General features: G+C 49.8%; 1 protein-coding gene across 18 annotated transcripts in view; it reads right to left on the reverse strand.

Annotated features, from left to right (window-relative positions):
• dlg2 (discs, large homolog 2 (Drosophila)) overlaps positions 1–27,224 on the reverse strand; it is an 89,455-nt gene that overhangs the window by 28,726 nt on the left and 33,505 nt on the right. For 13 of the 18 annotated variants that reach the window (XM_084684142.1, XM_084684139.1, XM_084684135.1 and 10 more), the window contains 2 exons: positions 14,063–14,146; positions 13,068–13,232 (listed from right to left, as the gene is read on the reverse strand). In XM_084684142.1, coding sequence (XP_084540268.1) covers positions 13,068–13,232; positions 14,063–14,146 — 249 coding nt within the window. Of the gene's footprint in view, positions 1–13,067; positions 13,233–14,062; positions 14,147–21,914; positions 22,066–27,224 lie in introns of those variants that run through there. The other 5 variants (XM_084684136.1, XM_084684148.1, XM_084684134.1 and 2 more) reach the window with 4 other exon arrangements.

The following is a 27,224-nucleotide window of genomic DNA, read 5'->3' on the forward strand; positions in this document are numbered from 1 at the left end:
CTGCACAGACATTTGATGAGCTAGCCTTTGGAGAGCCAACGCTAGCCTGCTGCCGTTCGAAGTAGAGTGGCCAGGTAGCCATCGATGGCCAGAAACTGAAAGGCTTCTTCAGCCGCTTTCCCCTTAAACACAATATGAAGGTGTTCCTTTGTGCCGTGTTTCTTGTACGGCGCAGGAACGTTCACAACCTCGCCGGCCTTGGACATGATGGTTTACAAAACAGCCAAGTCGTGAGTGCCACACAAAGTCATTGAGATGTTTCCTGAAAGCATCTCTGCCCTGAAATCGAAAGATATTTCATAACAAATCTTTTGAAATGTTGTGTAATCTGATTTCTTCTTCTTCTTCTTATTTGCTACTTACTTCTTAAGTCCACAAGAACTAAAGCTAAATGTTAAATCAGATATGGAAGAAGATTTTTGGCAATATCACGTGTTCCCGCCCTGTAAATCACCTGTCTGTTTGGTTAAGAGACTACAGCCATTTCCCAAATTCATGAACACAGGTCAAAAGCCAAATAAGACATCATGAAAAGCTGACTGACAAGGAATACATTAAACAATTCTACGACCACATTTCTTTTTTGGTATTCTGGCAGCATCGCCAAGGGCCTTTTTAACCTTACTCTCGCCTGTCAACTGATAATTAATAATGCGTGGATATGCAAATGGATTGTGTCCGGGCCAATCTCCCTAAGAGCAAACAAGATGTCTCCAACAATGTGGCCACTCGCCGAGGGATAATGGTCAGGCAGAGTGGTCTGGCCTGTGTAACCTAGACTACCCGTGACCTCGGCCCAGAAGAAAGAACAGCCAGACAGAGGAGCAAGAGAAGCGGTGCATTAGTCACCGCGTCGCCACTGCACTCCGCGCCGAGCTAAAAATAATCAAGCCAAAATCGGAAAAAACGTAACGGCGCGCGGTTTTTGCTGCCTCCCCCCTAAAGTGAGCCGGTCGAAAGTATCTCAAAGTTAACTGGAAAAGCCCCCCCCCCCCCCCCCCCCACCCCACCCCCCCCCACCCCCCAGCCGGAAAAGAGTGAACTATCGGAGTAACACATACATAAAAGAAAACCATTCACTCCGCCATGAACCATACATTCCATTCATGCAGTCTCATTACGCAGGACCAGTAGCTAAACAAAATGATTGAATCATGGAGAGTGGCTCCGTGGGGCTCAATAGACCAAGTCGATCTAATAACGTAAGATCCTACTCTGATGGTCCACCAAGACAGTAATACCCTTGTATATCCTGCCAAAGAGTCAAATGACTTGAGGGAAAAACCATGGAAGTAGATATTTGATGCATCTCTGCATTTACCGCCTCTCGGCTTCGCGGGGAGATAATGGTGGTCGTGGAAATGCAGGGGAGGAAATGGGCCCGGCTGGATTCAACCCCCCCTCCCCCCTCCACAACCCCCCCCCCACACCCCCATTGACCGTACAGTAACCGTGCCTGACACCCGTTGTGTATTGTGTACGTGTGCCATACACAGGCGGTCGCTTTAAAGGAGAACAATGAGACCAGTCTCGCCTCTACAGTACCGACGTCGTGAGCCCGCCGACAACGACAGGGATATCATACAGACAGGGTGGCATGGGGGGGTGGGGGTTGGGGTAGCTAGCCTCTTCTGTAGGGCGAACCCCTGCAATTCTGCGTGCGAAACCCCTCGGTAGACGTCCACCAGGAGTCTCCACCTGCATGGTGAAGGTGCCGTCCTTGAAGGGCCTCCGGGCGCATCTGAATAACAGATCACCTTGCAGGCAGCCAATAAGCAGGGAGAGGCCGTTTGGCTGGATGAATCGTTTTTTCTTTAATGGAGGAACACCGTGTGATTTACGGTCCTTCATTATGTCTCCTGGTCCGCTGTATTGGATGCGCACGCTGCAATCTTCCTGATCGCTGAGGTTAATGGAGCTACGGCTGTAAATCGACCAGATGACGGGAAGGCTTTTTTCATGGAGTTTTGTTGTATTATGAAATGACCTGGTTCAATGGGGTTGGAATGAATCCTAATGACTCCTTTGATTAATCACCACCCAGGTTCCAGATAATGGGTGCATATGGACGTGTCCATATGTAAACCCAGATAACATACTGACAACTTTGACGTTCATCAAATCATCAAATGTCTATGAGGCATTACTGTATTGTTAAAGGAAACCTTTACTTCTTGTCCGATAATAATAAAATAAAAAACATTTGTTAATTGTTGTGATAATAGATCTCCTGTTCCAGACTCTCTCGTCTGTAACAGTGTAAACACAATTTCTTGTTGGCAGTTTGGGAGAGAGCAAAAATGACTCAAATATCACTCTGTCTACTTTCCGGGTATCGTAACACTTAGATCATCTTAGCTAACATCAATTAAACACAAATTGCACTCTCTATTGGCTTTAACACGTGGTGAGAAGAGAAGTAAAAAATCAAAGAGCATAGACATATTAACAGAAATGACTGCTGTGGTTCTGAGTCGCCCCCCCCCCCCCAAAAAAGGCTTATATTCATACTTTAGATGTAAGCAAACAGGTTATCCATTTAAACGAGAAAGTCGAGACCTCAACACGGGCCTGAGGATTAATCTGGATTAATTCATTGGAGGCTCCGTCTGGGGCTGGCTATCTGCTCGCACGGGCACGGTGTCAAACGTGCGGATGGGGACTTCAGATATGTGAAGGAGAGACGTCACTAACAAGAGGATCCAGAGCAACGAGAGAGAGATCAGACGTGCCTCAAGAGCCTCCGACGGCGGTCAAAGCGTCCAAAGGATCGACTCTTTTTTCTTTCTTTCGGGGGTTGTCCTCTTCTCTCTCTCCCCCGCCTCTCTGTCCTGGGAACGTCGACAGGGGGGGGGAGGGGGGAGCGGACATGTCCTGCGGCAGCGACACTTCGCTCCCACCTCGTGCCGGCCCGTTTCAGCTGAAGTGGGGATCCGAATCGAGTCGGCCGGGCATCGAACGACAGCTGTGGAGCGCGGCGCGCAGGACGTCGACGAGAAGCGCGTCTTTCCTATGCGTGGAGGCAAGTCGAACAGACACACCTGCTGTCATGGGGGGGGGGGGGGGAGGAAGAACAAAAAAAAGGGGACAAAATCGCATACGGTACCTTGACTTTTTCCATTTTGGCTTTCCGTGCATTCTGTACGAGCCTTCTTCCTAGCTTCTTGGCATACCAAATCGAAGCAAACATACCGGGAGCAAAGAAGTGAAGCACTTGATGGAAAAGCCTAAAAGGCTTTAGTGATACATGTATCCGGCTGTTGCTTGTTGGTATATTCCACAGGCGAACCGGCGAGAGCAAGGGAGAGAGTGAAATGGAAAGAGAGAGAGAAAGACAGAGAGGGTGAAAGAGAGAGAGAGAGTGAAAGAGAGGGAGACTAAGACGAGAAGGGAGCGAGAGATGAGAAGAAATGTGAGAGAGAGAGAGAGAGAGAGCGAGAGAGCGAGCGCGAGGGCAAGAGAGAGAGATAGCAAGAAAGAGCCAGAGAGAGTGAGAGAGTGAGAGAGAGAGAGAGAGAGAGAGAGAGAGAGAGAGAGAGAGAGAGAGAGAGAGAGAGAGAGAGAAAGAGAGAGAAAAGGAGCGCAACAGAAGGGCACTGCGAGAGAGCGGAGACAGACTTGAGGACACAACGTCACCCTCCGCATCTCGGCAAAAACAGAGGCAGGTCTCCCCCCCCCCTTCCCCTCCCTCCCCCAAGAGAGGAGGGAGGGGGAGAGGGAGGAAAGGGCGAGGGAAAGAGACAGGGAGGAAGAGAGAGAGAGAGACAGACACACACACAAACAGACTCGAGCCCACCTCTTCGCACGTAAACCCGCTATGGAAATGTTTTCCGGACTCAGACTCCGCTTCATGCCACACTGCCAGCTGAGTCTACCTTTACATATCTATGTGCACCATAAAATGGCTGTTCCATCCTCCCCCCCCCCTCCATCCTAGTTTACACAGCTATCTCTTTCTGTGATGAGCGTCTGTCTCTCTCTCGCCCAGGGGGAAGGTTCTCTACCACCTAGCCAAGTGATGTCCCCAAGCCACCCTCTGGCTGCTACTAAATCAATGATGCCTTCCAGCCAGGCGGCGTGCTCTCCCTCCACGACGCGCGCACGTACGCAGGCAACCACTCGCGCCGGGGTGTCCCCTAGTGGTGACATTTGAAACCTTGTCCGGCCTATCCATTTGATTTCCCCCCCGAGTCTCCTTTCGATGCTGCGCGCGCTATTCCGGGGGGGGGGGGGCCTGATTAGTGACACTGAACGGGAGTTATGCCGCCTTTTCAGGCTTTTCCAATCGAGAGAAGTGTCCCCCCGGTCGCTAACCGGGTAGCGTCCGCTGGCGGCAATCATTTTAGCAGGGTCGCCATGGGAGAGACCCATCTCCTCTTGCTAGTAAAAAAAGATGTTATGGGAGCGTTGACGCGTGGATTGTGCTTCCATGATGACCATGAGCCCACGTCTCACCGTGTTGCCAATGCAACACCGTTTGGCATTTTTCTCGATGACCGACAGAGGCCATAGAGTACTGTACATTTACATTATATTTACATGTAGTCCTTTAGCAGACGCTCTTATCCAGAGTAACTTACAGTAGATACAGGGACATTCACCCCCGAGGCAAGTAGGGTGAAGTGTCTTGCCCAAGGACACAACGTCATTTGGCACGAATCGAACCAACAACCTTTTGATTAAAAGCCCGACTCCCTAACCGCTCAGCCATCTGAGCCACCACTACTGTATACTTTAGTAATGTATTTAATGGCCTTTCAGGCATTGGCAACTTAGCCCACAATAATATAACACAGCACGTGGCCTTTCGGGACAGCCCTAGTCCTTAATCCTGCCGTCACTTTAGGAAGTGAGAACAGTGCGTTTAGGCATAGCTTCCTGTTCCTTTGAGGTCAAAACAGATGAGTCACAATTCAGTCCAACGAGGCTACAGTGAGGATGCTTTGTCACTGATACACAGCCATCAGTCACCGTCGAAGAGAAACTGTCGCCAAAACTCGGTTTCCCGGTGAACGGCGGGCATTCGGGGAACAGCACGGCGAGTTGTGTCGAGCGGTTTGTTGTTGGCCAATCACGCGTCCCATTTGCTCCCCTTTGAAGTCTCCTCCTTATTGGAGGGCATCTGCATGTGAGAAGATCTGCTTTTTCTGTATTCGGGCACAGTAAATGAATCAGATTAAAGTGAGAAACAGCAAAAATTGAACAGCCTTTTGGAACGGTGTCATTCCTTCTTAGTACACTGTAAAGCAAGAGGTTGTCGGAACATTCTGGCCATTCAAATGGTCATTCATGGTTTCCTTACAGATACTTCCGATATCTGTTTGGCAAAGGTCAAGCGTGGATCTAAAGCCATGCACCGACACAGAATTATAATCCAATGTGTCCAGTGCAGGACATGCACATATACAATAGTAATTGTCTATTCAAGCATAACAAGCCAACCAAGCCACACTGTGTCTACAAATCAGGCCAGTGAATGCAGCCCGAGTGCCATCCAATGTCGTTCATTTACTGTTACTGTTATGCTAACGGTGAAATAATGATTCACTGTCTAACCATGTCATTAGACGCCCACTGTAATTAGAATCACTACATCCCTCCAAAATAGATAATAGATCATAATAAAATAGATAACTGATCATTCATCGCCAAAGGAGGCAATGTCGGACGTTAGCTACTTGGTTATTCGTACACCAAGAGGGGATGATTCGCATGTCAAGAGGGGACTTGCCAAGGTCGACCCGTTAAGCGACAACGGACTGAGCGGGAGCTTGAAGAGAACGACAAGCCCACCCTGCAAGGTTTCGGGTCCTCCATCTGGAGGATTGGCCGGGCTGTCCCCGGGTTCACTTGGCTTCGGGGAGGGCGCGGAGGGGCATAAAGGCCGCTCCCTGGAAGGCAGGCCGCCTCGCGCGGGGGGGGGGGGGGGGGGGGCCAGGAGGCTTCTGTGTGAAGCGCGCACGGCTTCCGGTCCGACCTTGGCCTTCGCCGCGAGATCCCCTTCATTTGCATTCCCCCCCGTGGTGACCTCTCCAGCTGCCGGCGTTTTCCGCGCACGGGTTTTTGCGAGCTCCTGAGCATGGCCCTTCAGACGCACACTTGACACCTTCGAAGGCTCAGGACGGGCCAAACGCATGTTCATGCGCGAAGCTGCAGGCAGATCTTGCATATTAAATACCCACCACAACCCTAAAGCGGTTCAGTTCATACCTCTCCCCATGTTCCCGAGATGGAACGTGCCGTGCGCATACAGAGCCTAACATCAGATACCACACGCACAGCTGCTCGTGCACCGCTGCCTACAAACTAGCGACTCGCTCATCCACACAAAAAAATGAGCACACAAGCTAAGTCAGCACAATGTAAAGTCTCATTAAGCGGACACTTCTGTACGAAAGGACGTCCATTGGGCAAATTGGAACCAGGAGCTCTTGATCCATAATCAATCGCAGAGCCACACACCACCCACGGAGCTCTACTGAACCATGCCCCCCCATCCTGCTTCCAGTACAGCCAATGTATTGATTGAGGTGAAAATAGCGACCCGACCAATGACACGGACTTGCTGAACGCTGTAGTCTAGCCACAACACAACCGAAATACAACGATCGGTGGCTGGGTGTTGTTTCCCCCGTGCGAGCTGTTGAATACAGATAGGCTCGCATTGGATCCTCGACCGTGTGCTGGGCAGGGTCACATGTTCAGGCCCACGGGAGAAAGAACGAGGTGAGTGGAAGGTTCCGGGTGTTGGATCTTCGCAGGAACAAAAAAAAAGCTTAATGTACAGCACAAGTCAGCGTATGCTGGTGAAGGGTTAGAGAGCTTACCCTGTCGAACTTCATCTCTCACAAAACAACATGTTAGCACATGTTAGAGTCAACTGATTTCCCCTTGGCAGAAACAATTTCCAAAATATTTTGACAGAAAGGACAGCATATGGACCTGTCCCGAGAATATAACCCCTCAAATAAATAAATAAAACAATTCTGCGTGTACTTTGCAGCAAGCTACATGTAGTTTGGCTCGTAGGACTGAACTGTACACACACACACAGCAGGAGCAAAGTAGGTTCCTGAGTCCGACAGAATGCCAGAACGTTTAGCTGGGAAACGTAAACAGAACGCTTGTTAACAAAGTCACTGGGTCTGGGGGAACTCAAGCATCTCTTTTCAAGGACTGAAACATAACAGCCGGCGTATGAGCTGGCGATAATACCGGTTTCTCAGCTATGTTTCTCAACGCAATGAATGCAAACCACACACAAAATTAACAACAAAAACATAAAACGGACTGGTTGAATATTCCTTCAGCATCTCTTCTGTCTACAGGTGACATTGGTGAGCATCTGGTGTTTGGAGAGACTAGATATGTGGTGTGGCCGATTCTTTTGTAAGCTGTCACTGTTGCATCGACACACAATGAAGCAACAACCTACTCAAACTGTTAAATAACTCCTTCACTCTTCCAGTTCCTCATAGTTTTCTAGTGGAATGTGTGAGAGCTGGTAAACCGTCTAAGGATTTCTTTGCAACCGAGTAATATTTTCGACAAAATAATGCGGGTCATGGTGCTGAACCACATGCGAGTTGCCTGACTGCTTTGGTGTTTCGAACGAAATACACAAATTGCCATCCCTTCCAAAGTCACACCAACCTATACAGTAAGTGAGAAAGATTTGTATTTATTTTTTCACAACTTACCTGTTAACATCTCCAAGGAAGAAAACACACATCAACACTTTGTGTATCCATCATTGGCTTCTTGTCACCTTCAGTATAGTTAGCTCAGTGGAAAGTATTTATAACACCATGCATGGACGTCAGAGAGACAAATAAATGAGAAAATCATATTTTTCCCAAGATGTTCACTGAATGCGGCCAATTTACACTCACAATACCTGTGACATCCAGACATTTACAAAAGTACTCGCAGGAGATAATGAAATCAGTTTCACGAATCACTCAGCCGACAAATTTCATTAATCCTTTACATCAACGCCGAGCACTGTGGTTTTATTCATGCGGATGTACAGACAAAAGGGGGAAACATAAATAATTAAAATGCTCATTTGTGCTGAGCGTAAGGGCTCAAGATGGTTGCCGTGTGCCACTTAAGACAGTGCAACAGCACGTATTTGAGAAGGATGAGGTAAGTTCGAACCACACAAGATGGATCGAAAAGGCAGGAAATAAACGACCAAAACAAACAGCTGGATTGATTTCCGGTTAGAAATAAGGTGTGGACATCATTTATTTTTTACAATCTGGGATAATGTAACCCATTACCTCACAGTGTATCGTAGCCTAAGTGCACAATCATTTGTACTTTGGACTTCTACACCTCAGAGTACAGCACATAACCTAGCCACTTGAGAAGGTTCGGAATTGCTTTTGCCCACAACGCACCTCTCCCAGTGGTGTTTGCTCACAGTTTCAGGCACATTACACCCTCTATGGATTTGACTGTCACAAAGCGATCCAGACTCCCCTTTCTAATGGTGGAGCCATTATCGGAATGAGAGTCATCCGAACCCCTTTACTGGCAGCTCAGAGGAGAAGACTCTCATCAGGGGAAAACGAGTCAGAGGTGTAATTATGACAACGGGGGAGTGGAGATGCAAAATCCCCCCAGGGAGATCAGTACAGGTATGTGTGCTCCTCTAATCTGACCCACTTCCCTGACAAATAGCCCCCCCCCCACTGGGGCCCTTGCCTTCATTACACCAGCACACAATCCCTCTCAAAGTTCACCACGTTTGATTGACGCCGAGGTAATTGCTGCTCCGAGATCCGTGCATTTTGGCGAGTGCAGATATGACCGAGGAAACAGACCGCCGATCGATAGCGTGGTGGGGAGAATCGATCAAATCTTTTTTGGGGGGGTTTTCGGAATCAGTGTCCGCCGAAAGCTGTTTGCTTCTCTAGCGGTGTGGCCACAGAATCCTCTCTCGACCCCCAGAAGATCTTCCCTGTATTAAAGATATTCTTCATTCAAATGCCCAAGGCGCAGGGAAACAAAATAACCCAGTCTAGATTCATGGTCCTTAACCAGTCTGTATTCTATGACTGGGGTGTACTAGAAGAGAATTGCTTTTTCCCTTTAGTTGCTCCTCGCTCTCACTTCCAGCACAAAGCACTGACACTTACTTCACTAGGACCCCACCGGGGAAGTGTCCGTCCTGGAAATTGCATCCGAAGAAAGTCGATAGCTATTTAATCAGAGGCGTGCAAAGGAGAGGGATGCGATTAGGAGAGTGCTAGAAGAAGATAGGTGGATGGAAGGTTCCGGAGGTCCGCTGGCCTCGGGTGAGGATGTTGTCGACGTCCCCGATAAAGAGGCTGTCGCCGGCCGTCCACCTGCGGGCGCGTGACACGGCCAGCGACGCGCACCCAAAACCCAAACTCTCTCTTCCTCACGCGCACGCACTGCAGCCTATCTGAAGGGCGGGAGCTTCCTGGAAGACAGGCCCCTCCTCCAGGGCTGCTAACGCCACGGACGGCAACACTGCCGCCCTCCAACACCTGCCGCCTCTGTTTACCGCAGTGGGATGTGCCGAGGGCGAACGGCCCTCCGGATCGACCTTGAGCATCCTCCAGAAGTGGAGGAGGCGACTATTTGAAATGCCTTCATCCTCGCTCCTCGTCCGGACTACAAAGGCTTTTCAGTGAGACGAACGCACGGCCTAAGCGGCGTGGACGTTTCGTTCTGACAACAGAGGACGAGATAACAGTATCTGTCAGGTGGCCTTAAGTGTCCAGTCATCGTGCTCTTACTTCATACTGTGGTCATGTACAACAGAGTGGTAACATGCAGTGGGAGCGGTCGTGCAATGACAGGGTTTTTGGAGAACCTACAGATTAGCCTGACGTTACGCTCGATGATATCCACGAGCACGCTGTTCCATACCTCATGACAAAACTGATGGTCAGAACCATGCAATGTGTACAGTATAGCAGGCAAAAAACGGTCAAAATACTGGACGAAACATGCTATGGAAAAGTATCATCGAATTGACAATAGGTGGGTCCTGTATTTTGACCCTTCCAAACATAGAGGCATCTCGCGGTGTTGCATTACAGTAGAAGAACGTGACGGGTTTTCTACTAGAATCGGATGTCTGCCCCAAAAAAAGCAAATGATTCACAAACACACATGGAGTTTCCTGAGGAGGGTAAAAACCATGGGAGTGCCTGCGTGCGGGTCACATGACAGCATGATTGCGGCGTGTACTTTCTCGATGTGCGTCAACACCCCGCGCGTTGTAGCGCAGAACACCTCACACCCTAAATCAGCGGGTTCGAACCCCACAGGAGAACGGAGGGGAAAAAAAGACAATAAACAATTCCCCCCCCCCCGAATAAAAAAAGGAAAAAAACTTGCCAAGTAGTTTGCCGCAGTCACACCCGGGTATGCAAGATCAAAACGGGTAACCAGAGCAGGCTGCAGGTTAGAAATAAAAGACAGCATTACTGGCCATACTTGGGAGGGAAAAGATAGATGGTTATTACATAGATAATACAGAAGCATGGCTGATGTAAACCCACGCGGACCGTGTGTGCGGTGGTGGAAGAGATGGGGAAGGGGAAACAGGAGGATGCAGGGGGAAAACAAGGTCGAATGAGGAGGACAGGAAGTGGGCAAGTCGGACTTGCTGCATCATGCAAATGAGGAAGAGCCTCTAAGAAGCGTTCTTTGGCCATTTGGGGCTTCCACCGAACACTGCCTTGAGCATAGTGAAGTAACAACGAAAAAGTCAAATCTCAAAAACGGCGAGCTAGTTTGTAAAAACCGACAAATTGTGTTTCCGAATGCAAAGATTCCAAAAAGTGACCTATGCTCTTTTGGAAAGCTCTCTCTTGGAAGTCGCTTTGGATAAAAGCGTCTACTAAATGCATAAATGTAATGTAATGTAAAAGGAATGAACTATAATATAAAGTGCCGTGCAGTCTTTATTGCCATATTTAGTCTCGTTCTACTTCATGTGGTGTTTTGTACAAGATTGCTACTTGGACACCGATACATTATAAACATATTTACCATCAAATGTTCCGTCTATAAAGCTTGCAAAAGAATGCATTAGTGTTGTGCATTAGTGCGTCATTAAATTATAATATTTCAGAGCTCTCAAAGCCTGTTAACAAAACCAAACAGAAACGGTCTCATTAGCTCCTGGGCTGCACACACTACTGTCTAAATGCCAACACCTGTTACTGTGTGGTTGTTTAGTCATGCTGTCTGGAGACAGTTGCTTGCTGGTCTGTGGTCTATAGTCATGCTGTCAGTTCACTGTGTTGGAATCTGTTGTCATATTATCAGCGGTAACAGCACAGTGAATAAAGATAGTCCTATCTATTAAATTGGACCATAGGCCTATTGACAATAAAAAATAAATAAATGTAACACCAAAAAAGCCTATTTACCTCTATGGTGTAGAAAACCATTTGTGGCGGCAATATTTTGCACCAGTTGTCGATTTGTAAGGAAGTCTTCCTTCTCACCAGCCCTCTTTTGAAAACCCAGTCGGCCAGTCTAGCACAGCGCCTGTGGACTCACTCCTGAGGATGTTAGAACAACATCTCATCGGTTCCCTCAAAAGGTTGAGCGGCCATCACTGACGAGAGAAATTAAATACCACCGACCTACATTCGCCTCACGAACAATGAAACAAATTCACAGGAGCGCGCGAGGCCGGAGGTGGCCCCCGTGTCAAAATGAAAACAGGGACATTCAGCTTGCGAACAATGGACCAATAAATTACAAAACGGAACGTTTTTTTTTCTCGTCAAAGGTAAAAGGCTCGGCCTGTTTGGACGTCTCGAACGTTTCGAATCGAGTCATCGCAGCACTCGTGTGTGGCAGTTGAACTGGAGTGCCACCTTCTGGTTGTCACCCTCAGTGAGATCCACAGGGAGAAACTGGCTGAACCCGACAAGCTAGGAAGCACTGACAGTCTGGCAGTCCCATTGGGTGGCTGTAATATTGTAATGGGTCCAGTCATATAGGAAGTTTCCAGATATAGTAGAACTATAGGGGGATAAAGGACATCTGACTGACACAGGAAGAGGGCTGAAGCTCTTCAAAAGCAAGTCTCACAGAACCCACCGGAACCTTCAGACTCGTTAACATCAAAAGCCAGGCTATTCTCGACAAAAGCGTTTGCAGTGAATGCAAAAAAAAAAAAAAGAAACAGCTTATCATGTTCCGGCGTCGTCGCCGTGGTGGAAGAAAAGGAATGCTGATGTTAAAGCAATCCCTCAGCACCACCTTCTGTTGTTGAGGTTTATTACAACAACAACATCGGAGTGCATTGGAGGGGTCCAACGTAACATAAGCAAGACCTCTTTCTCGCATTCACCTGCAGTCCTATACATACTACCTTTAGTGAATACGGCCACTAATGAAACTGGAATAGAATACGGTCTTGTAATGCATGCCCTTGCAGACATACTGTACATGCACTGTTTAGACTGCCTAGACTTTAAGAGTTGTTTAAGTGCAGTCGGGGCAGAGCCAAGCCAGGGCCTTGTCCGACTGACACATCAGTAGAGAGAAGCTTGTTGGAGACTCCCAGGCAGGAAACACTATGGCTGTCAATGAATCAAGACAATGAAAGAGAACATGAGGGAGATAGAGAGAGAGAGAGAGAGAGAGAGAGAGAGAGAGAGAGAGAGAGAGAGAGAGAGTAAAGGGAGATGGAGAGAGATAAGAGACAACTAGAGTGGAGAGAAGAGAGAGAGAGACAGAGACAGAGACAGAGAGAGAGAGTAAAGGGAGATGGAGAGAGATAAGAGACAACTAGAGTGGAGAGAAGAGAGAGAGAGAGAGAGAGACAAAGACAGAGAGAGAGAGTAAAGGGAGATGGAGAGAGAGAGAGAGAGAGAGACAGAGAGAGAGATACAGAGAGAGAGAGAGATACAGAGAGAGAGAGAGAGAGAGACAAAGGAGAAGACACCATGTTGTCAGTCACACATGGTGTGGAGACGGCAGGGGTCTGACCCGGGCGGTCAGCGGGGAGAGACAGGAGCACGAGGGGGAGGGAGTGGGGGGGGGGGGGGGTTTGGGCTGACCTTGAGAGGGGAGATGTGGGAGTGGGAGACGTAGCCGTGCACGTTCTCGATCTCCGACAGGTTCTTCTCCGACACGTGCACCAGCTCGGGGGCGCGTACCTCGTTGGTCAGGCGCGGGAAGCCGTGGTCCTGGGGAGGGGAGTCTTCGTCCTGGTAACGGTACTGCTGTAGGGGGGGGGGGGGGGCGAGGGTGCGGGGTGGAAGGATGAGAGAGAGAGAAGAAGAGAGAGAGAGAGAGAGAGAGGGGAGGGACGAGACAAGGAAAGGAGAAAAAAACAGAGAGCACCCAAAAAAGCCCAAATTAGTATAACGTATTCATCAAAACGCCCCTCCGCACATTTTCCGCCGTTCAGGTACACTGCGTTCTCATTTTGAACCGTTAACGATCAAACAAAACAGTGCTCATTTTCGGTTTGGTGTTCGAGACACGTACAGTAGATAGTACGCATCGTTCGATGCTAATCCAATTGACTCAATCTGTCCTGACATCAGACTGGAACCGTAAACACCGACAACTGCAGACTGCGCCACTGCAGCTGCCAGCCGGCGCCGTGCAAACCCCCCCCCCCCCCCCAACGACGAAGCGAGAGCTGAAATGGCGGTGAGACATGAGAATGGGGGTCTGGAAGCCAGTGAATGTCGGCACGAACGCGGCGTCCCACACCCGGCGACAAGCGCCTCCCCCCCCACCCGACCCCCGACCCCTCCCGACGACGGTGTGCGGAAGCAGGTGAACCAGAGAAAAGCAGGGGGGGGGGGGGGGTTCCATCTCCACTTTAGAAGCAGCAGATCCTCCAGGTGAGATGCGGAGAACCTAACCCTAACCCTCTGGGTAGGAAAGGGAGCAGCGGGCGGGGGGGAGAAAGAGCGGGGGGGGGGGGAAAAGCAGGATTCGCTGGGGCGATGGCGTGAGGTGAGAATGAGTGGCGTGTGAATGGAGGAGCTGAGGGGGCGGGGGGGTGGGGGTTAAGGTGACGGTCGCCCCTCTCTCTCACCCAGGGAGCGTTCATCAAGGCGGGGTTCATACATTGCGGCGGCGGGCCGCTGGGAGGGGACCCCTGCACCGCTGGCGGCCTGTTCTGTAGAACGAGAGAGAGATAGAGAGAGAGAGAGAGAGAGAGAGAGAGAGAGAGCAATGCCGGCCGTGACCATCGGGGGGAGACCAAGAGCAGGGTTCAGGAAAAAGCGTAGGAAGCAGAAGTTCTTCATCGAGGGAAGAGCTTACAGACGATAAACAGTGATATACACACGCACACACACGGACCACCACACACCACAAGTCTTTGGAGAGCCATCAGATTGTTTGTGAGCTGAGTTCCGTTTTCCGGCACTTTCCATTTGACGTGATACCGTACAATGACTATGAGGCTGACAAGCAGATTGGTGGCGTTAATGAGATCCGATGAATCATAGAGGAATCCCATCCCTTTTTTGGGGGGGACTCGGCACGCCATGCTCCCTCGTTTTAAGGGGTCCTACAAGTGGCTCCGCGCGGGCGTCTGGGAGCCAGATGGCTGGGCGGTGAGGGAATCGGGCTAGTAATCAGAAGGTTGCCGGATTGATTCCCCGCCGTGCCAAATGACGTTGTGTCCCTGGGCAAGGAACTTCACCCTACTTGCCTCGGGGGGGATGTCCCTGTACTTACTGTAAGTCGCTCTGGATAAGAGCGTCTGCCAAAGGACTAAATGTAAATGTCTCATTAGCCGGGTGGGCGTGTCTGAGGCGTGTTTGTGTCTGAAACGTGCTGTTGACGTCTGGTCCCCTCTCCTGACTCTGACTTAGCGTTCAGCCCGGGAGACTGTTGCCGGGGTGTGACAACAGGAGAAGCAGAGCAGTGTCGATGCATACGAATCCGTTCCTCAAAAGGCAACACTTCTAGTCTCCTGGTTTAATGAACCTTCCCGTCGTGCTCTTGAAGGCACATATTTAATTGCAGTGTGCCATACGCTGTCGGAGAATATAATTGCATGTTAAATACTGCATATATTGTCCCATTGCCTGTTACGGAGTACTTAGGCCTACTTAATTAAAGTGTTACCTAAAAAAGATGACGTCTGATAAAAATAGGATCGCTCGTAATGATCATTTTTCATGTGAAAACAGGGCTTCTGGTGCTCTTTGATGGATTATCTGGAATGGTTCATCAATATGGATGAAAATATCTTCCTAAAAAAACCTTCTTAGTCCACTTGTCGAGATAACTGTCATTGCATTGTGTCAAACAGAAGGCTGGAACACGGAACTCAAATGAAAACATTTCTCATCAAGGACATTTGGTGCTCACTATATTCAATTTTAAAGGTGTGGCAAGGGGGATTTGAATTTAAAGCAGTGTCTTGTGGGAAGTACTGCAGACTAACATAGCTCCAGCGCTATCACAGATGTTTTGGAAAAGCCTTGTTAGTTCATTGGCAGAGTAGGCTCGTGGCGGTAATAAGATTGTTCAAACTCTTCTTGCTTTGCTCAAGTCCTAATTAACCACCAAAACAAAAAAGCAGTTTTGGTTAGTTTTTTTTATTCAACACTTGTCACCATGCAAATAAGAACTCACACACAAACCACCAGGGAAGACACTCATCACAAACAACATAAATCTGGACGAGTAAAAAAAACTGCAGGAATGCGAACGTGAGCACACACAGCAAATAAATAACATAAAAGTTGGGAGATTGATCGCAATCGCATTTCCGAGTCCGCTCAAACAACTGCACACAAAAGTATTGATAGAGCAATATAGTGTCAAGCAACATTACAGCTTCTACAGAATATGTCCCTGTTTGACCTTTGACGCAGCTAAACACAGAGGCATCTCAACTGCAAGAAAGGAATTCTCGATAACTCACATAGTAGTTAACCTTACACTAACGTAAACAGTTTTTTTCCCAAAACAATAATTTGACATGTGTATTTTTCCCGCCATATTTACGAGGTACTGTTTTCCAACACAATTTTCGAGTTGATCTCCAGGAACCAAGTGGTTCCTCTCCCATTTTCCAGAGAATCATTGGAGGGTTTTTATTCCCCTCAGCAGTCAAAGTGCTCCGATTGAAGACGTCTTCTCAAACCACTCTCTCCCCCCACATGTTCCCACGCCATGGAAACAGCTGATGGCCTTAGCTGCCTGATTACCCCCACACGGCACTGATAATGACGCCTTCTGATTGGACATTGGAAGCAGTGCCATGCTGCCTTCTCCTCCGCAGGCCTGTATTGTTATCTCCGCTGGCTCAGTCAGCGCTCTCTCTCTCTCTCTCATTTCTTCTGTCGGTCCCACGGGTTTAGAGAGAGAAAAGAGAGAGAGTGAGTGAGAGAGAGAGTGAAAGTCATTTTGACAAGTGATCGAATGGGGGAAATAAAGGGGTCTTCTTTTAATTGTGAACGGGGCTGACCCGCTGTCTCTGCAAGAAGACGACAGTTGATATATTTGATATTCCATTGGAAAAGATTCACTGAACCAGTGCATTTTCTAGCTTTTATCATGTAATTGGAAATAAGTATCCAAGCATGTAACGAGAGAGGAGAGTGTGGCATTGTTGTGTCTTCCATCTGTATAATCTTGCTCCACACGAAGCTTTAAAATATAATAAATGCCGGTAAAAGTGGCAAATTTTAATTGCATATTCCCCAAAAAACGACAACTTTCTCTGTATAACTGCATTAGAAAGGTGTCCTCTCAATGGTTTACAGATTGTCTGAATGCACAGTTCATTTGTATATCAAGTATGGGTCAATACAACTTTCTGGTTAAACGATGGTTCGACAAAATAGCCACACTGAAGGCTTACAAATAGCTTGACGACAGCAAAAAAAAATGCCATGCTCAAGTATGACTCACCCCAAAGCATCCACTCTCTGCCCTCGGGTCTCAAAATAATGAGCGGAAGACAGAGAATGAAAAGGCACCGTCTATCGACCATACGCCCCAGCAGTTTAGGGGGAGCATTTCAACCAAAACGTACGAAATGTTGACCGTGAACCCCAATTGGAGCCCAATGTTTCACGGCATACTCAAATTTGGCTTTTCTTTCATACAGACGCCTCCATGAGGTCTGAGGAAGCTCTCCTTCGATCCCACATGATTTACATTTACATTACATTTAGTCATTTAGCAGACGCTCTTATCCAGAGCGACTTACAGTAAGTACAGGGACATTCCCCCCCGAGGCAAGTAAGATGAAGTGTCTTGCCCAAGGACGCAACGTCATTTGGCTCGGACGGGAATCGAACCGGAAACCTTCCGACGACCAGCCCGACTCCCTCACTGCTCAGCCATCTGATTTAAGGTGCTCACGACCGGGCCCTCCTGACTCATTCTGCTCTGTGACGCAGACGTCAGCTCGCTGACAGCTGCCTCAGCGGGAGAGACAGGCACAACAGGCCGTCACGGCCACGACACGTCCGCCAGCGTGACACAGTTCCCTCTTGATCTACGAGCGCTGCATCCCAGGCAGGAGGGGAATCCGAATGATCGACGTGGAGTCGGAGCCGGCGTGAGACGGGCGTGTTCGAGGGCTGACATGGGGGGTCACGTTTGTATCCCCCCCCGTTAAAGTATCCCTCACGCACACACTCACATGACAACCCCCCGACGACCAGAGCATTTTCAAACTGTTTCACCACAGTAGCAGTTGAACGACACCTCTTTGGGGCCGTCGTTCGGCGAGACGCCGGAGCCACAAAGCGCCGGGCTAGGGAGGTGACGGCGGGGAACAGAGACTCTCTAATTTGAGGTGACACTGGAAGTCAGGCGCGCGCACACACACACACACACACACACAGACTGAAACAAAACACGTTGGCTTCGTGTCTCCCAGGAGAGGGGCACATGTGAGAGGCCAGAAGCGCTGCCCCCGCTCACTCTGAGCCAGCATGGCCTCTTCTGTGGAGGAGAACGTTCTAGACCAGGCTGCCGTGGGGGGAGGGGGGACAGGTGTGTCTGTCACAATAGCTCCTGTCTGGCGTACAGCGGCATACCAGCAGGGGCAAGGCCGTGAGTTTAACTCTCTTTAACTGGACCACAATCTGCTTAGAGTGCTCCTGGTGCTCCGTAAAAAATAAAATAAAAACTGGATTCTAGTGCCAAGGCACAATGCTCACACTCGTTTCCAGACCGACCCTGACCCTAGTGTTAAGTGACCCCAGCCCCCTCCCTCCCCCGGGTCGGTTTGGACTGTACTCGTTTCCCACCATCCACTCAAGGATGACACACGAGGCCCATATGAACGTTGTGTGGCTAAACCCAAAGCCCACTGACTTCTTCTTTAACCACGAGTGACTACAGCGGAGGGGGGGGTGAAGGGTTCTCAGACAGCCGGGTAGAGAAGTGTGAGCGGGGGAAAAAAACATGTCTTCACTGCTCCGCGCCAAAAAAAAAACGTGAGCGCAACGCCGAGCGCTTAATGAGGGTATGCACTAGAAGTCTATTTATACATGCGGCGCTTTGACTTCAAACTTGTTCTTGAGACACAATGGACCCACGGGACCCCACCACATGTAAAAAGATTAGGCCGTTTTCTTTGATTCATGAAGCTCGGTTCGTTAAATAGCAACCACTCCTGACTCGCTAATGGCCATGGACTCAGCTAATGCTAGTTCTTGGAAAGGAAACGTAACAAAGTTTCGCAGCGGTCTTTGTGTTTGGCAGGTTTCTTTAATCACAGCCGAGGGGCACAATCTCCATGTGTGTTATTATCAGGGTTTTGAGGACGTGACGTCGAGGGGAAGTCCCCTTTTCGAAGAAAATCACTGACTGGGTTTCCCTCAGAGCAGTAGAACTGGAGAACATTGACCCAGAAAGCCGGGTCGAGTCACTATTCCTTGATAGTCATCGTGTGAGGGGTTTCGTATCGGTTCCAAACGACCCGTCGGCCTCGTCCCCCAAACCCAACTCACTGAGAAGGTGTGCGTATGCATATGTGCAGTTCAGCAGTTCCCCATGTTCTCCTTGATCCAGAGCCAAAATCTGTAAAACCTCTATACCTTTTGGAGGTTAAATCCCACATTTCACTCGAGGTCGAAAGATATCTTTCACCAAGCGCCCGATGTCGGAAAGTGTGTACAAGTGTGTCGGCTACAGCGCTGTGGCAGAAGTCGAAGAAAAGCGCCCGACACTTCCGGGTATCGACAGGGTCAACGCCGGCCGGGTTTCGCGGTCGAGCGAGGTGTCCTCTCGGGGGCTCTCGCCGAGAGGTCGAGCGGCGAGCCTCGTTCCCGCCACACGACGGGACCGGAGCGTTTCCCCGCCCCCCCCCCCCTAACCCAGCCCGCCCGGGCCGGCTCTCAGCCGCTCGGCTGAGGGAGCAGAGAGGGAGACGAGGATGCGGGGTGGCACGACCGCGGGCGCCTCCAGAGCTCTGCGCAGGGATGTGTGGAATCTCCCCGTGGCCCGTGTGCACTGACCCCCCCTTTCTTTCCCCTGTAGCTTTACCGCCCCCCCTCCCCCCTCCCCAACCCCCTCGCCCTGCTAATCGCCGCTCCGTTGGCCTTGATTCCTGCTCTCCCAAGACGAGGGGGAGGGGGACGGACTGCTGAGCCCGGGGGGAGGAAGGGAGAAGCACCTGCCCTTTCCCTTCCACCGTCGCACGGCCTTTTTTATATTTACGCTGTCCTCTCATTCTCCGTTCTGCCCTGGCCGAACAGTGTCTTCTGCCCGGCACTTTTGCTGTTTCATAGGACCAACTGTTAAAAAATGTATTCAAAAGCGATTGAACGCACACCGGGCATTGAGAGACAAAAATACAGTAAATACATTATCTTTTCTCACACATTTTTCTGTCCCTCATTTGTCATGAATACACTGTTTAATAGTATTAAGTTATCTGATAAGGACCCTAAAAATCAAACCGAAGACCTATTTTAGATGCAAAAGCTTCCCTTGCTTTAGGCACTGCATTACAGCAAAAATATGAACTTCGACTGGAATGTGTAGCCAGTGTATTTTCCGATATTGAGTATCTTTGATATTAGCACACCTTGACCTTACAATTCAAGTTAGAGAGTAAAACACCTGTGCAAAAATGAAAATGAAACATCTCCAGGGAGATTACAGATTGAGCCCAGTGGATTATAAAAGGATGATAAAATAGGATTCTTCCGCTTCCCTACTATAGCTGATTAGATAACGTGCTACGTTGAAGGATGTTTGACCCGCATGTGACAATGTAATCTATCAAGCAAATTCCAAGAACATATGTGACCCATTTGTGCCTTTTCTGCAGGGTAACTATACACCAGAATTAGATGTAGTTTAAATTTCAGTTCATGTACCCTTTTGCTTCATGGACACTTTGCACGAAAATGTTGTTTAATACGTTGAAATATCACTTTTGAAGTGATATGGACAGGAAACATAACATTGCCATATTGTCTCGCTCACGACAAGCATTCCAACAATTCAATCAATAAAAAGAGGGTTTGTCAGGTTAAAGGCACACGTGGTCCTAACTGCAATATCAATCATTCAAATCGACAACGGCAGCCCACGCCGGAGATAAACCACTTTAAATAATAACATGGAAATCCTCTTATTTTGGAGATCCACATGCCATCACTTCAAATCCACCCAGCGATTAAAGCGGTGAAAATTAACATTCCCCGGTCTATAGTCTCAAAGCAGTCCTCGAGGGAGATGAACTGCACCAAAGAGTGCAAGTGAGGCAGACAGTAAAAGTCTGTCTTCTGTTCTGTATTAGAGGGTGCTGAATATACTGTCTCGTCAGTCCCTGAAACACCATAATAGCATTACTGGAATCCATGCGAACAATACAACCAGTAGGCACAATGTGGAAGTCTGGACCTGCACCTCTTAAATAATTCAAAGTCGGGGGGGGTTAATTAAGGGTGCGGAGCTGGCTGACTTTAAATGAAGAAGCAAGGCGCCTTCTGGATAATATGCTCGACAGTGGAAGGCAGCGGATTGGTGGAAGCCTCCGTGAGAAACCTAGGGGCTCCAAACGAGGAGGTAAAGGGGTGTTCGTTTTCGTGCCCGCGAACGCTCACCGCCCCGACGGGGTCAAAGGGCGCCGTGTTTAGGTGCCGACGAGCAGCCGGGACAGAGGTTGCTTCTCGACGGCGTTGCCTTCTGTCCGTTCGCTTTTCCTTCTACAAACACCAGAGGAACTACAGTGGAGAGGGGGGGGGGGGTGGTGTGGAGGGAGGGAGGGAGGGAGGGGGGGGAAAGGAGGGAGGTGCTGGAGAGAGGGAGGGGGAAAGGGGCGAGGTGCTGGAGGGAGGGGGGGGGGGAGGTGCTGGAGGGAGGAACGTTCCGGATGAGCTACTCCGTGGCCGGGACTCACTTTCCACGGGATCCCGAATCCCCCCACACGAGCAAAGACGCTCGCTACCAAGCGGACGCGCTTGGAGCGAAGGGAGGGGGGGGGGGGGGGCAGAGGAAGCCAGGGCGAGAGACGAGAGCACGGAGCAACACGTGACCCGGGGGGGGGGAGGGGGGAAGGGGGGGGGGCGCTTTTGTGCATCGCCGTGCAGTTGTAACGTTGACCTTTTCCACGCTAAGAGTAACGAGGAGCGACAGCGAGAGGATGCCGGGGACCGTGCGCGCTCGCTCGGCACGCGCCGGAGATCTGCCCCTCGGACGCGTCTCGGGGTCCCACGCCGCATTAGCGCCCGATCGTATTAGCGCGCGTTCCTGTCACGCGAACGGGACGGTCGCGGATATCGAAATAGCCACCCCGGAGAAAACACGGCTAAAGCACAGACAGTCCTGACGACGGCCGGTTCCCACCGGAGCACAGCCCAGTTGAGAAGCCCCAACACGTTACCCGCGGGACGGAGCGGAACAACCCCAAACGGCCCCCCGTACGCTCGGAAGAAGAGAAGCAATCGTCCTACCTTGCATCCGAACATGAGGGACAGGGTGCTGTTGGTGCACGCCACCTTGCAGTGGCACAGCATGGGGGTGCACTCCTGGTTCTTGACGATGGGAGACATTCCTTCTGGGATGAGCACCGGGGGATGCTAGCGCCAGCTCCGAGGCAGAGGGGAAGAGGAAGAGGAGAGAGAGAGGAGGGAGAGACAGCGCACAGCCCGGGAGAGACTTCACTCCCGGCACACCCCCTTTGTCCACTCCTCCCCCCCTCCTCCTCCTCCTTCTCCTCTCTCTCTCTCTCTCTCTCTCTCTCTCTCTCTCTCTGTGTTTCTTTTTCTCCCCTCACCCACCCCCATCTGAGCCATGATATGCTGCCATATCCACTGCATCTCTCCTATGTGATTCCTCGCTCGCTCGCTTGCTCTCGCTCTCTCTCTCTCATTCTCTCTCTCTCTCATTCTCTCTCTCTCACGCTCGCTCTCTCTCTCTCTCTCTCTCTCTCTCGCTCGCTCTCTCTCTCTCTCTCTCTCTCTCCACTCGAAACAAGCACTACAGCACAGCATCATTTTGTAGTATGTGTCGTGTTGTATCTGTGTCACAAACGCTGTAGGAAATCTGAAGCATAACACGCGCAAAACATGCCGCGAAACTCGGTGACAAAGAGTATGTCGGTGGACACCGCGATTGAGAACATGTTAAGTATACGTTTGGTTTCATGGAACACTCTTAGAGAACACACTTACGAGGAACATAAGTGGAGCTGAACGCAACACCGCGAGGGCGACAGAAAGAGTCAACCTATTCTGGGATGTGGGCATAGAGGTGAAAATAAAAAATAAAAAAAAACAATTGCGGCGGGGTTCATTCGGGCGCTTTTCTGTAATGACCTCCACCCACCGACGGGGTTGGTAGGTGTGAACGCTGGCCTCCAGTCCAATGCCAGCCAGTCGATTTGGGCGGTAAACCTGCCACCTGCACAGCGGAGGTGACGCACTCGTAAACGTGAGCGCGTGTGTGGTTTGGGGACAGAGTGATAAATGGGAAGAGAAAAAAAGGAGATAGATAGGATAAGAGAGAGAGAGAGACAGAGACAAAGATAGAGAGAGAGAGAGAGAGACAGAGACAAAGAGAGATAGAGAGAGAGAGAGAGAGACAAAGAGAGAGAGATAGAGAGAGATAGAGAGATAGAGAGAGAGAGAGAGAGAGAGAGAGAGAGAGAGAGAGAGAGAGAGAGAGAGAGAGAGAGAGAGAGAAAGAGAGAAAGAGAGAGCCTCAGTCTGATTACATCATCCCGTCTTATTCGTTACTGTGGTACCTCATCTTTCGCCTGTATCTCCGCTACCGAAACACCAACACGATTCCCACGTGAGGATCTACAAGTCTTATCTGCCTTTAACTTGACAACCCTCAAATGGAGGCACAACCGGTCCCGATAATGGTTTGTTAGAACTCAATCTCAACCAACTCTTTCCCCATTGCAGTGCCAAACGCGAGGAACAAAGTTAACAATGAATTTGCGACGATAAACAAACAAGCGGGAAGCCACATTATCCGACCGCCAATGAGCCTCGGGGGTTGAGGGGAGAATTCTCCAGTGGAGAATACTGCCTATCAGAAGGGGGTTATGCTGATTACACTGCATTCATGCACCAAAACACACACAAAATATACACATCGTGTTCATCCTACCTCTGGCTTCCCCTGTCGACTTTGTGTGATTGTCTCTGGCATTCCCTACTCATTTCTCTCTGGAATTAACCGGAACATTCACCCATATTAATTATTGCCTCAAACAGAGATTAGACACCCTATTTTGTCAATGAGGTGGTAGCTTCGTGGTTTGGAATCCATCTTCGCAGAGGTTGACTGAATCGCTCTTTCTGCTAAAAATGACTAAATGAATAGTGTAAGCAGTGCGATGTTGTACAGTACATTCTGCCAAGAGCCCTGAAAAACCGGGTTACATCAGGACAGACACACACACGACACACACATGCATACACATGAACCCAAGGGTTCCCAAAAATAGGCTCCTAGCTTTAACCAATGAAAACTGGCATCCAGTCTGCTGTTATGTTCCATTGTGTGGTCACAGATACATTTACACGAAATGTTCTGCACTCATGAACTGAAAGAGAATTCTGTCTTTAAACTGTTTACTCTCTAGTGCCCCATAGCCTCTTGGACAGACGCCGTCCAGTCATGCAGTCATCTTAACTCCTAAATCCCATCAGCGACAGCCACAGGGATCACAACGTCATCGCAGGGGTCAGATGGCTGAGCGGTTAGGGAGTCGGGCTATTAATCAGAAGGTTGTTGGTTCGATTACCCGCCACTTCACCCTCCTTGCCTCGGGGAGGAATGTCCCTGTACTCACTGTAAGTCGCTCTGGATAAGAGCGTCTGCTAAATGACTAAATGTAAATATCACTAAGCACTTCATAAAGACGCTGCATTAGAAAGTCAGTTCTCCTGATATGTTGTTAGCACAATCAACCATTAGGTGGAGCAATGTGACTGTGCGGTTCAAACACGGCCACTGGAGTTCAAGTGTGATGTGAAACGTCCGTGGAAATTGCTGAGCCCTGAACTTTCTGCGTTGGTTGAGAACCAAACCAAACGACTTCCTGTTTCGGTGGGAGGGTTTCCCACAGCGACGCTTTGAGGTAAACGACTCTGAGGATTGACGGGACACTTCGCACCCTGTTGCTTCAGACGGGCAAGTAATAAGAAAAACAGCAATCAACCTGTGGCGCTAATTTAAACACGGCCTTGGGCCGGCCTTGTCCTCGTCACATCAGGAGATGGTCTTGGATCCTGCCTAAGGCCTCACCTCATCACTCTGTCATAACCACTGCAGATGCGTACCTGCAGGAAAGAAGCCACGGAAGACATTTATAATTCAGCGCACATTCTCACTGCAAAACACGCAAGAGGAGAAGAGCCCGTGCAGTGCATTGTGGGAGATGAGTTTCGGACCGACTTCTGTATCAGTGAAGCGGCGTGTCAGTGACGTCTTTCAACATAGCCTGCTCAAGACTGGAGCGGCTCTTCCTAAGATTCAAAGACCCTTCCAGAAGGAGTGGAATGAGTGGCAACAGTCCAGACCAAACGGTCCAGACCAAACGCCTGACCACATCGAAGCTATAAAGAGGGGAAAGGATATATCACTTCCAAACTCCTAACAACTCCAAACATTCTGGAAGGATCTAGGGCACCAACCCAAAAGAGGGGGTAATCCAGAAAAACGTGTGCGTGGCTCTCGCTGTATGTCTGAAGGATCGCGGCGGGCCGGAAATCAATTCACACGTGGAAGGCCGTTCCAGAAGAGTGATGTCACTGTTTGGAGGGGTGAGAAAGCACTTTGTACGCGGAAGGATGTTCCTCCAAGTCATTAATCCTCTGTAACTGATGTCACACACACACACACACACAATGATATGACTCGTGCTCAAATTGAATTATACACACATCCCAGTATTTTGGAGTGGAAGTTGGTCTGCAGCGGACTTGTCTGGTAAGGTGTCTCCCATTGGGAACATGAATTATGAAGGAAATCGCATAACGTGCCTCTTCTGTTCTCACAGGAGTCAGACAAATTATATTTCAAAGCCTTTGCTGGCATCAGTTTACTTCAGTAATACGGCAGGCCAAATGGGATGCCATTCAGATGAGATGAGCTTGGGCTGTGCAGCTATTACAGCATTTCTAGCAATTTCTTCCTGATAAGCCAAGAACATAAGTTCTTTCCGTAAGTCCTTTCAGCAGCAAAACGGTAAATGGCACAAGATGGTGCCTATATTTCCATCGGTAGATATACATACACGATCACGTCACGTCACACTGAAACGTGACGCGTTCATGAGAGATTACAGATTCATCGAATCGACAGAAAAACCTCGCACCAAGCTCTCACTGTGACTTGCGACCGAAACCACAAAGGGGTTTCGAACGGTTGGCTGCTGGACTTAAAAGGGACTGTCCTCTACCGACTGTCTCGGGGATTTACCGCCTCCTAAGTCATGTGCTCAGCAATGTCAAAGGCCACCCAGCAGCTCAATATCTGAAAGTGCTTATTGTTCATTTCTCCTCTGGAAGGGGAGAAATCCTCTTTCACGAGACGGTGTCTACATCAACGTGTGTCCCTGCAGAGTTGTCGATAAATTCATTCGCCCCGTCGGGCCCCCCCAGACGCACAGCTCTCAACACTTGCAACACTGCGTTCGACCGGGGCAGCAGGGGCGCACGGCGTGTCCAACCCAACGCACCTCGTCTTCCTGAGTCCGGGATGCAGCTTCGTATAGAGCGGGTGAAACTGCTTTGGCGCAGGTTGGGATGGGGGGGGGGGTTGTGTCCACGCAGAAGCCCGGGACCTTCGTCTGAGAGCCCACCGTGTTTATGGATCTCCCTGAGACCCTGACTATGGAGCTATCCCCCCCTCCCCCCCCACCCCCCAATTACAGCCCCAATCACACTGACCACAACATGAGAGGGTACTTCTGAACAATGACTGCATTCTGAGAAGAGAAAGAGAAAACAGACGATGACTGAAAGAGAGAGAGAGAGAGAGAGAGAGAGAGAGAGAGAGAGAGAGAGAGAGACAGAGATAGAAAGAGAGAGAGAGAGACAGAGGGGAGGGGGAAAGGGAGGGGGGGTAGGTGGCAGACAGTTGGAGGGGAAAGATATTCTGAATGAGTCAACGCCACTTTGCCCAGACTCAGACGCAATAAAAAGGACAGGACAGCGCCCGGACATTTCTATCGGGGCCAAACAGCATGTCCTTTCCCTGCACACAAGAGACGTCTTCTTTTACCCCCGCTACCAATCACCGAGGCTTTCCATTGACTCATTCCACTGACAGAAAGCTAACACCAGAGCCCTCCCCTCGCCTCCAACTCCCTCTCACTTCCTCCAAGGCTCTCTCTTCCCTCTCCTCCACGTATCCTACCCTTTTCCCCTGGCTCTCCATCCCCCTCTCCCCCTCCAAACATGTCAGGGACTGTGGGTGGCAGAGGCCTCTCCTCTCATCACACCCACTGTGAGTATAAAGTGTGTGTGTGTGTGTTCAGGGGAAATCATAACACTGGTAGTACTGAATCCCCAAACTGAAGGACTGCATCACAGACCGGACCAGCGCCAACCAAGCCCCCCCAAACTCCGGCAAAGCACAGCGAATGAGTCTCGAGATTCAAGCGCGAGACACACACGCAGACGAGAGCGCTGCCTCCAATGAGAGAGACTATAAATCTTCATAACGACAGAGGAGAGAGAGCAGGAGGAAAAAAGAGGTGGGGGGGGGGGGGGGGGGGGTTTAAAGACTTTGCTGCAGTTGCC

The sequence above is a fragment of the Hypomesus nipponensis genome, chromosome 20, assembly GCF_054491055.1.
Source record: "Hypomesus nipponensis isolate SF chromosome 20, ASM5449105v1, whole genome shotgun sequence".
Lineage (NCBI taxonomy): Eukaryota > Metazoa > Chordata > Actinopteri > Osmeriformes > Osmeridae > Hypomesus > Hypomesus nipponensis.